The 14700-nt window shown below is 41.6% G+C and overlaps 2 protein-coding genes across 2 annotated transcripts; one reads left to right on the forward strand and one right to left on the reverse strand.

The window, feature by feature from the left end:
- The first annotated feature begins 1193 nt into the window (after nucleotides 1-1193).
- Nucleotides 1194-7045, forward strand: LOC125537750. Its single transcript, XM_048701068.1, has 12 exons — nucleotides 1194-1408; nucleotides 1486-1579; nucleotides 1692-1755; nucleotides 1863-1964; nucleotides 2079-2143; nucleotides 2408-2491; nucleotides 2931-3010; nucleotides 4020-4236; nucleotides 5164-5219; nucleotides 5516-5623; nucleotides 6198-6381; nucleotides 6586-7045. Exons 1-12 carry the CDS (start codon nucleotides 1326-1328, stop codon nucleotides 6706-6708), a joined length of 1260 nt encoding a protein of 419 aa, XP_048557025.1. The 5' UTR covers nucleotides 1194-1325; the 3' UTR covers nucleotides 6709-7045.
- Nucleotides 7046-7322: 277 nt separating this feature from the next.
- On the reverse strand, nucleotides 7323-10923 carry LOC125537751 (stearoyl-[acyl-carrier-protein] 9-desaturase 5, chloroplastic). The gene is made up of 3 exons (XM_048701069.1): nucleotides 10611-10923; nucleotides 8464-8965; nucleotides 7323-8161 (listed from the first exon to the last, which is right to left on the reverse strand). The coding sequence occupies exons 1-3, from the start codon at nucleotides 10724-10726 to the stop codon at nucleotides 7601-7603; spliced, it is 1179 nt and encodes a 392-aa protein (XP_048557026.1). The 5' UTR covers nucleotides 10727-10923; the 3' UTR covers nucleotides 7323-7600.
- Nucleotides 10924-14700: the final 3777 nt, after the last annotated feature.

Consider the following 14700-nt stretch of genomic DNA (forward strand, 5'->3'; position numbering starts at 1 on the left):
TTCATCCACGAACAAAACGTAAAGCAATGCTCCATCGTGGTTCCTTCTTCTCTTTCCTTCCCATTGTTGTGGTCATCTACTTCCTCCTTTCCTCTACCTTTTCCCCTTCTCTTTCTTTCTTCTTCTTTTTCTCATGAAGTAGCCAGCTCCTGAGGGCACGAGCAACGGAAGCACTACAATGGTGATGCCCCATGCTCCACATCGGATCTAAAATTCTAGGGCCATCATTTTTATTTGATTTCACCCAAAGAAGGCATCACTATGTAGACCCCATCTCAGTGAGCCCCATCTCCTTCTTTCTCCCACGACGTATCTCTTTCTCTTTCCCTTTTCTCTCTTTCCTCCTTTTCCCTTACTTTTTTCATGGAGCGGTTGGCTCCTCTGTAAGAACCCGTTTGCCCTATGAGACACCTACTTTAGCTCCAGTGTGGCATCTGAACCGACATAGACCATGGGACATTAGGTTTGAGGCAGCCCGTTGGTCATGCCCTCAGAAGGTCGTTCGAGTCTTGGTCTGACACCCAAGCCTAGTTGGCACGCAGGGCAGCCGATTGAAGCTACCCGTTGGGCCATGCCGTCCTTTCTAGGGAAGGATCAACTAAGCCCACAACAACAGTGACTCTCAGGGAGTCATTATATTTTCTGCTTGCAGGACCTTCTTCTCGTGCCGAGAAGCTCTCGAGGCAGAGCTGGGCGCGTGCATGGAAGGCTTATCCCTAGCGATCCAGAGAAGCGAACTTCGGGTCATCATTGAGATGGACTCACTTGTGGCAGTCAAGATGATCAAAGGACGAGAACAAGATAGGTCGATTTATGCTTCCTTAGTTAAGGAGATTAGATATCTCATGTCACTTTGTGAATGTTGTATTACTCATGTTAGCCGTCATGTTAGTAAGGTTAGTGATAGCTTGGCAAATTTTGCACGCATAGAGGGAAGAACAATGACTTGGCTAGGATCTGGTCCCTCTGTTGCGGTAGAACTAATAGCGGCTGATTGTATCTTCTTGGTGGTTGAGTAATACAAATTTCACTCGCAAAAAAAAAAACAGTGCAATGAACAACGACAAACAATGATGAAATGAAGTGTAATTCAAATATCCCCGTCAATCCTGACCATCCAGAGAAGTGGATGACGACCGTTGGATGGCCGGAGGTGTTCTCGCTGGAGCGACAATTGTGGGTGTAGAGGATCTGACAGGGTCGGGGCTGAACTGTAGTTTGCTGGAGTAGGGAGGGGCGGGATGCCGCCCGTCGCGGCTCTCGTCTCCTTTTGATCTCTTCCCCCATTTCGAAAGCAAATTTCTAGGCGGGACAGAGAGGCGGAGATGGCTGCGGCCATGGCGGAAACCCTAGCGCTGGCCCCGGTGGAGGACCCCGAGGCGCCCCTCGACGCGGCCGCCATCCGAAGGTACTACCTACTTGCTGTCCCCTCCGCCCTCTCCTCCGCTCCATCGATTCACCTCCCAACTCCCTTCGTTCGTTCAGCCGGTTCAAGCAGCTCTCCACGCTGTGGGGAGGGGACGAGGAGGAGCCGGTGGATGCTGCGGCGGCGGAGGATGGGCTGCGCTCCGGGTGCGAGGTGGGTGTCGGCGGCTTCGTGTCAACAGCCAGGGGTTCCCGTGCTCTGCTAGGTTTCTTACTTCAGCCCACGAGACAGGTTAACATCTTCGTTTCTGCTGTGTTGTTTCCAGGCGGATATGCAGGCGGAGGATGCGTGGGACTCCAGCGCTGCTGAGCTAGAGAGTCGCTGTTTGGGTATGCGTCCGATTCCATTTGATTTTACTGCTATCTTGACGGTTCATAGAGTGTGGTGCACAATGGCTCTTTTGGTTTCAATGTGACGGTGCGATTGTTGTATGTAGACTTGTACATTGAGTGGTTGAGAAAGGAGGTGAGCTTGACAGAGGAGGAGAACTGCAAGTTATCTGCCGAGATTAGTGTCATTGGAGAGACAGTGTTCAAAGGTTATTTATCTTGGGTTTTTCTTGTTTATAAGCCCATGCTAGTTGCCAACACTTTGCTAGCCAAGTCATAGCACCGTGTTCTTTCAAATAACAAAAACGACTTTTGTTGTTTAGACACGATTCCGCTGGATGCTGAGATTGAATCACTGGAGTCTTCACTGAATACACTTGGTTCAGAGGTTGTTCTCAAATTCTGGACCCTTTACTGCATCCAATTCCTCGTCAAAATAAGACTGTTTGCAAAACAAATATTCCAAGGAAGTTAAATTTGTCGATTCAAAATCAGTAGTGTTTTTCTTTTCTTGTGAGTCGTGACAATCTTAAATGTCCGCCATCATGTTTATGTAATATTTGACATGTCATCTACATTAAGTAATCTTTTACATTCCCTTCAACTTTCTTTTCTTAACATATTTACAATATTTCACCCTCCTTTGATGTAGGGTTTGAAACATTCGGAAGCAAGTCCTATCTCAACTGATTCAGGCTTCAACCAAATAGATATTGAGAAGGACTGCAAATATGAGGTGTTAGATGTTGTATATAATTGGCATGTTCCAAATATTGTGCTATCTATGCTGAATTGCTTATTGCTTAACAATTTCAATGGTCTAAGTGGAGACAAATCAATGGAAAGTTTAGGATAATAGTAATGCAAATTCGTAAATGTAACTTATATTCCTTGTTGAAATTATTTTGTGAAAGCTAGATAGTTACTTCATGGGTGTGTTGGTGGTGTCCTCTTGGACAGTTACATTGTAATACAGTCAACCTATTCTGCCTATTTATGTTATAGAGCATCTTCCACAAACAAAACCTCACACAGAAAGTAGTAACAACGATAATCACAGACACATATGGAGCTAATACACATGCAAACGGATTTTCATCTGAGTATATTTTTTCCTTTTTCTTCAGCTTACAATGCTCTGTGTTGTTGAACACACACCTTTAACAAATTTCCAGGAACTGAAACTAGATCATCAAATAGGAAAAAGTGAGATGGACTTGAAGCTGCTACAAATACAAAGTATTTCAATGCAAAGGTATCAAGCTAATGCGCCTTAATCTCTCTACTGATTGTAAATCTGTTTAAAGCATCTTAACATCAACAATGGCAATGCTACTTGTTTGCCATGATGGCAATGATATGGTTATTCAGAACTCAACATAAATCCTGATTGTTATTTATGTTATTCAGAACTCAATAAATGTCCCTGATTGTTCTTGATGATAAGAATACTTTAATTTATCATATGAATGAGGTTTCTCAACTTGACTTTGCATTTAAAATAGTTTGCTCAACAAGGAATTTCACCATTTTATCTGCTTTAGAATTTGCTAACAATTCTGCCACCATTAGTTTTTACTCCCTGTTTGTGTTCATTAAGGACAAAATGTAAATATGCTTGGTTAGCTATCATCTGTTAATGCATTGAGATGAACCCATGTAATGTGCACAGCACACCACCACCACCATTGTTCTCTTCATTTGTAGTCTCTGTTTATATTATTTTCAACCTTCTCAGTTTCAGCATCTATCTTTGGCAAAACCTTCTCATTCCAACACATGATTAATTTTCTATCTTTGTTGAACGTGGCATTTGGATTAGATATGCATGCCTTCCTCGCGTTCTGAGGATCACACTGCTATACACATGTTTACCGGTTCCGCCATGAACTCTTGACCAATCTCCTGATTGTTGTGCTCTTCTTTTCATGTCCAGTCCTTGAGATTATCTGTGAACTCTCAATCGGTTATCAATTTGTAACTGGCTTTCTGTTTTCCCATCTTCACATTTAGAAGTTATAATCACAAGCATATGTTCCTTATTTTTTGAAACCTACATATGTTTCTTACCATTGAATCAATTTTTCTTTGTTGACTTTTTTACTGATTCCGTTGTCCTTACCTGTTGGCTTCCTTCATCATCCCAGCTTGTTAAAATTGTACCACTCTGAGCTTTTAACTGGGGCTGTCTCATGTTTAGATTTTAAGCTTGTTCTGCTTAAAAACTTCCTACTTCTTCATGACATCCCCCTCTCTCTATCCAGGGATGAAGAAATGTGGCAGCTTCAATCTCTGGTTTCAGGACCAAAGGTCTTAGAGTGTAAAGACAATTGTCTCAGGGTGCTCCTGAAGGCACCTATACTGACCTCGGAATGTGTAATTCTTGGACAAAAGTTGGATTGTGTTGTTGATTCTTCTGTTTCAGATCATGAGTTACTGATAGAAGTTGATGAAGGAAGCATGGAACTGAATAAAGTCCAGGTGCTCTCTTAACCATATTTTTCTCATTTTGTAGAAACTCTTTACCTCTGGTGAACTAATTGATCATCATTTTTTATTTTTACCTATGGTAGATACTTGGTGTAATACCTGATGCATTTCAGGATATTGTTGCATTTCACGATTAAAAATCTCACGGTACAAGTAGTGAATAATGACATAACCAAGGATCATAAAACTGCATGGCTGGGTGTGGCTACAGTAACCTGTGCGATGTTAGCTGTTTTCCACCTTGATTTTCCTATACAGTGATCAATCCTATTTGACACTCCCAATTTCATGTAAAGTAATCAACTGAGATGATTATAAAATATTCTCATGTACAAGTGTTCAACGGTACATAAAGGCTCGGGCAAGCTGTAACATTTTTGTAGGCTTAAAGTATTTTTATCAGACATTCCTAAACTTACTGAAAATAATAATAATGGTAAAGCAGTGAACTACTCTTCCATACCCCTGATCATTGCAAAAGTTTTTTTGTGCTTATGCTTGCATAGTTACCTGACAATCAAGGCAAAAACTGATGTTGTCTTAGAATCGATTTTGTATGCATATGAATTAGGAAGGAGACACACCAGTATCCACCATCTTTTATTAGATGTAACCTATGAGTGGATTTAGATACTCATTTTGTATTATGCTGTTATTTCATATTCTTTCAGTAACATTCACAATACAATTTTGTGCTTATGCTCATTCAGTGGTTCCAGCATTTGAATTCCTGCTAAACACCTCAAGCCGTGTCAAACTTTTCTTCTTATTCCTGCTTTTTGTACTTCATTCAGTTCTTTGCTGGCAATGTTATGGTGCTTGATAACAAATTGCCAATTGCCATACTTTTAACCTTTTAAAGTCCATTCAGGAGAACTATGTTGTTTCATGTTTTACCAATCATATTTGTCTTTTCAGATCTTTCCTGCTGATGTTTGTGTAGATATACTGATTGAGAAGCTCAAGTCCTCCAGGTATGTTAGAGATACTTTGCTATCTGACTTACAGAGCTGGCTTATTGTTCTTCCAAAAAAGGGGTCGCTTGTTTAAACATTTAAACAACTCCGAATCTTCATTAAGGTTCAGAAGTGCCACCACTATTGAACAACATATAGAACACCAAGAAACTTCACTTGTCTTTGTCATTTCTTTTGTGTTATTTTAGCATACAATTCACGACTCACAGTTGTGCGAACTGTACTCTGTATTACTTTCAATCATTTTTGTGTGCTTAACTGCTTATGCAAAAAAACGCTATCTGCTTTTGAAGAGAGGTCATTTCCGCTCCATCTTTGGGATGGCTCATTCGGCAATGTCAACAACAGATTGTAATCAACACTCTAAGACGATCGTTGGTGAATGATGCCAATAATTCCAGGTGACATTATTTTGCATCTGCTAGTATTGCGCTAATAATTCTGTAATTTTTTTTACTGTTATTCCCTTTTGTAAGAATAATTGCAAGGAATCTATAATTTCTAAGCTTCTTCATTGAATTTAGAGCTTACACTGCAATGATTCATAGCACTCTTTGTATGTTATAGCACTGTATGTTCTGCCAACATTACTGGAGCCATTTACTTGGTTTTGTATCAAACAGATTTTACTATGAGAGACACGTTCCTTTCTAATAGAAAATGATATGCAGCTGGCCGCTTGTTAGAGGAAAAAAACAACAACAAACATTGCAATTTCACATTAAACAAGAAGCACAATTTAATCATGAATGTCCTTACTATTTGGATTTGATGACCCCCTTAATTGAGTAATGATAAATATTTCTCAAAAGAGGTAGTGATCTACATTTTATCTGACAATTGAAGCCAGGCTCATGTGATGCACATAGGCAACAAAAACTAATTGGCTCAGCATGAATATTATATATGCTCATAATTTTGTCCCTTTGTGTTCAGCATTTCGATAATGTGACAAACTCTTCTGTTTTCTTGCAGGCATTCTTTTGAGTACTTTGACAAAGATGAAACAATCGTAGCTCATTTGGTTGGTGCAATTGATGCCTTCTTCAAGATATCTGCAGACTGGCCACTGTCGTCCTATGGTCTGAAGTTAATCTCAATCCGCAATTCAGGGACTCAGCCAACGAATATAACTTTACATTTGCTCTGCAAGACCAAGGTAAAAATGGCTAAGCCAATATTAGCAGAAGAAGTATGAAAATAATGATCTGTTTTGCATAGACGCCTAGTTTCCTTTTTGTAGTCAATAAGCATGGGTACCAGCTTCTAGACCAAGGCCATGGCTACCAAAACAAACATAATAGCATGGGTACCAGCTGTTGAGTAGCAACCTAATTCGCGGTCTTGGTCCTATGGTTGCCAGGAACTTGCCAATGGTTTGGAGCTTGAGACTCGTCGGCATCTGGTAAGATTTGTAGACGCCGTTGAGGAGATTCTTGTTCGGGAGATGCAGTCAGAGCTCCACTCCAGCAGGGTTTCTGCTTAGAATCGAGGTCTGGGCTAGGCTTCTCATCAAGTTGATGGCAGACAGGAGCTCATTTCAGATTACCCTTATACTTTTCGTACAGATTTGGTGCCACTTGACCTTCTACGCATGTGGAATCGAGTGCTGTTGCTGCTAGGTATAACAGCATAGATGTAGTCCTTTCTTGTATTGTAGTAAAAAAAAAGGTGTGCGCAAAGCTTGAACCGTCGAAAGATCAGGCGGAATTGTGGTTGTATTGGTTCTTTATACCAGACTGTTAAACTGTGTCCTCCAGTGTACTGTTCAATTGACTGACGCTGTGAAAAAAAAGGAAAGAAGAAAAATGCAATTAGCCAGACTTGAAACTGTGTCCTCCAGTTCAATTGACCGACGTGTGGCTTGTGCGAATTCAATTCAAACTGAGAGAAAACACATGAAACATGATCTCCGTCTAGGCAAAATAATTCCAAGTTCGAAATAGATCTGTAATAATGAACTCGAGGCAGAAACACAACAAGATGGAAAGCAGAGAAGAGCAGAACATGATCAGGCTTGTTGAACTCATTGCATTTCGATCAGAAAAAATGGCTTTAAAGTTTGGAATCTCATGATGCACCAACATATAGGTCTGTCTGTATACAAATATCCATTTATTACTTTGAAACTTATACAAGCCCTGTAAACTTCAACGGTCACATAAAATATTCAACACAACAAAAGGTTGCAACGGAGCCCTTCATGGCCAGCCAGCATCTCACACCACTTTCACTAGCCTCTTCCTCACTGTCATCCAACAACTTACAGGACAGCACATAAAACATTCTACCCTGCTATTAGGAAAACCTACACTGACCCGAAACACGAAATAATAGGATGGATGCAGTCTCATTAACCTTGTGTTCCTTCCTCTTTATTAGAGCTGCACTTTGCGGTCGTAGACCCAGCTGAATGGAACCACAGGCCCCTGTTTCGCCCTTGCCTGCGCTCTTTCGTCCAGCCGCCTGAATCTCGTTGCCAAAGTGCAAACATAGTCCTGCGACCGTCTTCCTTCACCGGACAGTCCAGTGAGATCTGCAACTTTCCACCTCTGGACCAAGAACTCGAGGATGTCGGCGTAGTCTTTCGCCGTGTAGACCCCAAGCCGCTGCGCCACCGAGCTGAAGTGCTCGAATAGGTTGTCGTCCTCACCATCGTACATGAGATGAGCAGGCATTGAGATTTTCTTCCTCATCATGTCAGCAAATGCAAGCACCGTGTAGTCAGGATCTATTTCAAAAAGCTTTTCAACTATCTTGGTGTAAGCCGTCTCATGGCGCTTCTCATCAGCTGCTATTGTACCACATATCTGGGCCAGTTTAAGGTCCCCAAATTGCTTGGCATGCCTAGCAGTATTGCCATGGGATATGAAAGTAGCTCTCTCTTGGAATGATGTGTAAAGGAAACCCATGTAGGGATTGTTCTCAGTTCCTGGATCCTGTATTGACATGGGATACAAAGAATTAATGGCAACGTTCAATCCAAAAACAATTGCATGTTACAATTTACAAGTAGCAGCACAAGAATATAGGTTAAAACAGAATATAGTTGCATGTTACAATCCAACCCTGCTACAATGAAGTACTATCTACAGACAGCACAAAGTAAATGGTAGTTTGTCGATTGAACACCATACACTTTTGTTACATGTTGGTTTTGAGAATATTGGTGATTTTGCTTTGAGATTAGCAAAGTTAATGATCATACACTGAAGCTTAAAAGATAGATAATAGTTCTTACCATTCCAGAACCAATAAGGTACTGTATAGTCTTCTCAATTTGTCTCATGTCAACCCGTCCGGAAAGGTACATGTACTTGTTCAGAAGATCACCGTGCCTGTTTTCTTCAGCAGTCCATGCTCTTGTCCAAACAGCCCAGGCAGTTGGGCTTGCGCCAGTTTCATCTCGGACACCATCAAGGGTGTTGAGCATTGTTTGGTACGTAGGAAGGGCTTCCTCAGTAACCATGTCACCAACTAGGCAAACAAAGTAGTCATCAGGGATTTCCTTTGCCCGCTCCCTCAGTTCTTTTACTTCATCATAAAATCCCTCGGAAGAAGGGTCTGGTAGGAAGTCCTGTGGCTGCCATGACTTCTCAACTGGCTTCAGAAGGTTCAATAGGTTGTCCCTAGCCCAAGATTGAAGTGAATCAAAGATCTCCTGCTTTTGTGCTGGTAGCGAATGCATGACTTGGAGATGCACCTCACGTGGGGGAGCATAGGGCTTTTTGGCAGTTTTGACCCTAGGAAAGGTAACATAATGACTTAGTACAATCCAGAAGGAGCACTGCACAGTACATATGGATGTACAGTACTTGTTAAGGTGAATGGATGCAACTCATATTAATCTATCTACCATAATATCTCTATTCCGGAAATTTCCAGGCTTCTGTCAAATTAGAGTGGCAAAGGAAACACAATGAGCCTATCCCTTTAGACCATGGTGAAGAAAGGCTCCTGATGTTTGCATAGAAACTTTTAACACAAAACAGTGTTTACCAAACATGCTACTACCATATATCAAAAACATATAAGGTTCCGGTGAAGTTAGATTAAGTAGTTTGAGGTGCCACAACTGCATCTACATACATAAACAGGGCAGAACCAACAATGTTTTAAGGTTTTACAAGCTATTATCCGGAATAACTTGATGGATAATTTGACTAAACAGAGTAACTCGATGCAAAACTTGACTAAGGAAAACACAATCAACGCAAAATCCGCCCAAATTATCTTATACATTAAACTGGATGACAAACAAAGAGTCGGTGCCCTTTTTTTTGTACTCGCATAATTTCTATATTCATCTTTATGAATCCAGCGAACAGTCTGACCACTCAAAGTTCATTGTATTATTGATTACAATACCCTAAAACGTCATTGGTAAATTTCTGTTCACTGGAGAGTGTAAATTTCTGTTCTTAGACTACGACTTATTTAAACTGATACTACAAGAACACAAGAGTAGTGTTTGTGTGAGCTCCCAAAAACTAAAATGCACAAATCATAATCGCAGATCAAGCCTTTTAATGTTCACTATCAGTCTATCCCCATCAACATGTTTGAACAAGTTCAGATCTCAGCAGCTAACAAGTTTATGGCTTCATGCATGACATAAACCCCCCGAAGACCACTGGAAAACAACTTTGAACAAGTACAGCCTGCATAAATTTAAATTGACCATCCAAACAACTCTGAAATTTTACGGCCTGCATAAATTGACCATCGAAATGACTCTGAATTTCGGCGGCCTGATTAAATTGACCATCCAAAGAATTCTGGATTTGTACAGCCTGCTTACATTGACCATCTATTGTTTCTGCACAAGCAATTCCTTCTAATCAACAATATAGGATTTTTGTTATGACAAATAACTAGTTAATGTGAAATTGATACTACAAGAATTCATGCACAGTCAATTTGAGAACCAGTAGATATATCGTCGTTACAAAAAAACTGAGATAGGCAGAAAAGGGGAACCGGATTTTGCGCATCTGCAAACGGGCTAGATCGCCAAATCGATCCATCCAGACCGTAAGCAGAAGCTCGGCATCAAATGGATCAGCAAATGAATTTAAAGACACACGGAGCAAAGCCCTGGATCTCAACAAGAAAAGAAGGAGAACACGGAAGCCAAACCGCAACGAGAAAAAAAGATGGAGTGCATTTTTTTTCTTGTCGTGATTTGATCCGATCCATTGGAATAAGTGTTTGCCCTATTTTCCAGGCAGCCAATTCTAGATCACAAATCTCGCCACCCCAGATCACAAAAATAACTCCCGGGTCGATGGAAACCCTCCCACCAACCCAGATCACACTGTACACGAAACCATTTCCGCCATAATCAAGGAGCAGGATTCGCAGGCGTGGGCGGGAGGATCTGCTTACTCGTTCATGGTGGAGGCCATGACCACCACCGGCGGTGCCCCATTGCCGGCCCTCCTCTGCGCGACGGAAGGCGACGGCGAGGCCTTGTGGGACGGGAGGCAGGCCCTGAACGCCATGGACGGTCGACTCACTCACCTCACCACGAGCCGCCCCGTGCGAGATCTCGATGAGGAGGACAGGTGGATGGATTCTTGTTTGCTACAGAGGCCGGGATTCCTCCTGCACCGCTTCTTGGGCGCTCCTGGTTGTCTGTCTCTACCTGTACCTGGGTGGGCTGGCTGTGGGGGGTTATACAAGGGAAGGGGTTTGTGAGAGGGATCCGCTATTAAAAGAGGGAAGAGAGAGAATTTCTTGTCGATCGGGGAGAGAAAGAGGGATCCGCCATTATTTTTGTTTACGGCGTCGAGTTATTCCAACCTCTTTTGCTGGCCTGCATTGAAATTTTTGACCTCGCTGGCCCCCATGGCCAAAAATAAACTTGACGTTGTCGATAGATAGTGAGGTGTTTTGGATCCCGACGCCTACAAGCATCAAACTTTTTTTTTTGAAATCAGCATCAAACTTAATAATAAGGTTCATAGTATTTTAAAGTTCCAGAACATTTCAAAAGCAACCTCACATATACACACCTGGACATACTATATTTTTGTAAAAAAATGGACTTATTATGTGTATGTAATGTTTCGTATTTCTTTTTACACGGACTGTATGCATTATAGAGCCACATATTTGTCTTCTTTATGTACTTCTATATCTATACCTAATATTAAAGGACGGAAAATTTCATAGTTCCCCATAGGTCATTTTTTTATATCCATTGATTTTGTGTTAGTGCTAAAGGTAGATGGTTGAGATTTAAAAGTAAAGCTATATAACGTTACTTCAAATATAAGACACATACACAACCCAACACGTACTCGTCTATGAAGATTTCTTTTTTTAACAGTTTATGGGAGTTCGACCTGCACACAAGCGCGCACACACACAAAACACACAATTCAAGTATGCAACAAGGGGAGGTTAAGAGAAAGGATACAAAATGCACTAAGGTAAGAACAACCAGAGGCGATTGCATCTGGCATGAGCACTTGGAGACAAAAGAGCACGGGCGAGTGCTTCAAGGGGTCGGCCAGGAGCGAGCAGCACATAAACGTAAAGGCCGAAGTGTGGGCCGTCGGGCTCGTTAGAGGCGCACATGTACCCAACGGACCACTCACCTGACGATGATGGCGTGGCTAATCCTTGTGAACGGTGAGATTATGCATGCAAGCACAACACGATGATGATGGATGGAGCTGTCACACAAGACCCCGTAAATCGTAAAGATGCAGCAAATTATCGGCGCCATTGTCGTAGGGTCGTCGTGTCCACGTGAAGCTCTCCAACATAGCCGTCCAAAGTGCGCCAATGACGCTACCCACTACCTGTTACGTCCACATGCCATGACTTCGGATGACGAAGCCCGACCCATGCATGGTTACGCTGGAGTTGCTTCACCAACTTGCACATCAAGCGAAACACTTCACCATGCGAAAGCCGCTGAAGAGAAGGATGAGGAGCACGGCACCATGACGTCGCGTCGCCGCTTGCCATCCACTTCATCATGCCGGATGCCGATGACGCTACCCACTACCTGTTACGTCCACATGCCATGACTTGGGATGACGATGCCCGGCCCATGCATGGTTACGCTGGAGTTGCTTCACCAACTTGCACGTCGAGCGAAACACTTCACCATGCGAAAGCCGCTGAAGAGAAGGATGAGGAGCACGGCACCATGACGTCGCGTCGCCGCTTGCCATCCACTTCATCATGCCGGATGCCAATGAAGATGGAGACAAGGAGCTTGGAGTCAAGACACACGCTCTCCACTTTATTAAGCCGGTGTAGGGTGGACACCGTCCAGACTGTTCCGGTCCCTCACCGAGCCACCTTTTGGACTGGCTTCCGATGGTCCAGACAGGATGGGACCGACCACCCGGTCATGTTTTTAGGGATTGACGGGCAACGGCGAAGCCCGGGATGGACCGAGCGAACCGGCCAATCACCACCGGTGGCGACATGCACGGATGCAGCGGCAATGTAGGTGACGTGCACGGGTGTTGTGGCAAGGTGGGCGACATGCGCGAGCGCTGGCGGGCCAGGTGGGCACCATGTTGTTTGAAGTGCGATGAGCCGCGCCTATGTTAGCCATGAACCTGCAATTGTTCATTAACAGTTTTTCCGGTTGCATGCAAGTAGTGTAGTGCATGCATGAGCCTACATTTTTCTTTGTGAGGGCCCTGCCGAGATTAGTGGATCAAACCTGACATGAAGTTAGTCTAGAAAACTATTGATTTTCGTTTTGTTTTGAAAATAACACATACAGATAACAGATTAGTTGAAAAAGCAAACAACATATAAGTTGACCTCCGGAGACACACACCATTAATAGATGTATATACTTCACTAAGAAAATATGTATATACAACTCTGCCACATGCATGTGTACCAAATACAATATGATTTCTTACATAATCAGTAGACAAACATCCAAAAGAGAAAAACGAATACAAAGAATTGCGAAAAACCAATAGCAGAGAAGCACAACACACGCACTATGAGTTTCCTAATTGATTTCTATTGCCTCAAATTGACTATTTTTAGGATCACCTCACTTGATTTCTGTCTAGCACATAGACGCTCAATCATTTTCACACGACTAAGCAAGACTCGAACAATATGAACCTTAGGTGACAAAATTGACAAAAAAACCGCAAGAAAGAAAAAGGAGAAATGATCACACACGTGAAATATTTCTATCAATACAAATACATGACATGCGGTGATATGAATACTTACCGGTATGGTAGACAGACAGCAAATTGAAAGAAAGCCTACAATAAATCTATATATATTTCATTAGTATTTAATTCATATTTTTATTTCTAAAAACGTAGACACCAGCTAGGTTAAAATTAAGGATTGAACTACAAATATGAGAATATTAATTTAAATATTTAAAGTTCTCATAATATATGTCTAATTTTTTCGATCTGTTTTTACAAAATAAAATCCCTCAAAATCAAATAACAAAATGATTGTTGAAAACATTTCATTCATGTGTTCTACATATCTTGGTGAGGCTAAATTTTTCATGAATTGTGGATGTAAATAATTCTCAGTAAATCTTAGTACGGGCCAATTTTTCTCTACCATTGTCACACACAGGCTTGAAAGTTTCTATAATTTTTTTACTCCAGATCATAACCCATGCATGTTCTAAATTTCATGTTTTGATCCTCAAATCATGAGTCTTTTTATTTTGTCATCAGCAACCGTTGTCACTTGACATAGTTCCTCGACCTCATCAACCATGCTCCATAGGAACTGGTATGTTTCCCCGTTGCAACGCACGGGCAATTGTGCTAGTATAAATAAATGCATTTCTTGTGTGCTTCTATATGCACCAGAGAGAAAAAAAATAAAAATTTCAAAACTCTTAATGTGTTAATTAAAAAAAGACTAAAATCTAGGTCAATTTTTGTTTTTGGCATTCTCAGATTCTCAAGTCTATGCACTAGATGGATAAGAGAGAGAAAATTGGTATACTATATTTTATAGGAATAATAATATAGGTTTTATGTCTTTAGAAAACATTGAGCACAACCACAGACATACACACAAAGCATAATATTGACGTAGAGATCAGACGAGAACGTCCCTTTCCTTACTAGAATCCGATGTGATAGAAGGAGCAGCTCTAACTTAAGCCTAAGTGGATCCTTAGTTACAATTCAAGATGCCTACAACACAATAAGGTAGGCAAAGCCACTAGTTTACTTGCTTGAAAAAGGCAACCTTGGCCAATTCACATTACCTCTTGTTATTTCAATCCTTCCATGTCCAATGCACCCATTAAAGCAGCTACAATGAGTAAGGAAGTTAGCAACACCACTTAACTCATGCTACCGTTCGACTAGTTGTTTCGTAACTCTTATTTCCAAATCTTCTCTTCATCTGATCCTTGAAAGCAATTCCCCTCATTCTTGTTAAGGAGAACAATTCATTCATTGGTTAGTCTTCCATTCAGGTCGCTTATGTGAATCAC

Source organism: Triticum urartu, chromosome 2 (assembly GCF_003073215.2).
Source record: "Triticum urartu cultivar G1812 chromosome 2, Tu2.1, whole genome shotgun sequence".
Lineage (NCBI taxonomy): Eukaryota > Viridiplantae > Streptophyta > Magnoliopsida > Poales > Poaceae > Triticum > Triticum urartu.

Bases quoted from the DNA above. Each gene is read 5' to 3' on its own strand.
- LOC125537750 (XM_048701068.1), top strand. From the start codon at position 1,326: ATGGCTGCGGCCATGGCGGAAACCCTAGCGCTGGCCCCGGTGGAGGAC. The intron at 1,756-1,862 runs GTATGCGTCCGA...TGTTGTATGTAG, and splicing joins GCTAGAGAGTCGCTGTTTGG to ACTTGTACATTGAGTGGTTG. The intron at 1,965-2,078 runs GTTATTTATCTT...TTTGTTGTTTAG, and splicing joins TGGAGAGACAGTGTTCAAAG to ACACGATTCCGCTGGATGCT.
- LOC125537751 (XM_048701069.1), bottom strand. From the start codon at position 10,726: ATGGCGTTCAGGGCCTGCCTCCCGTCCCACAAGGCCTCGCCGTCGCCT. The intron at 8,966-10,610 runs GTAAGCAGATCC...TACCTTTCCTAG, and splicing joins ATGGCCTCCACCATGAACGA to GGTCAAAACTGCCAAAAAGC. The intron at 8,162-8,463 runs GTAAGAACTATT...ATGTCAATACAG, and splicing joins ACCTTATTGGTTCTGGAATG to GATCCAGGAACTGAGAACAA.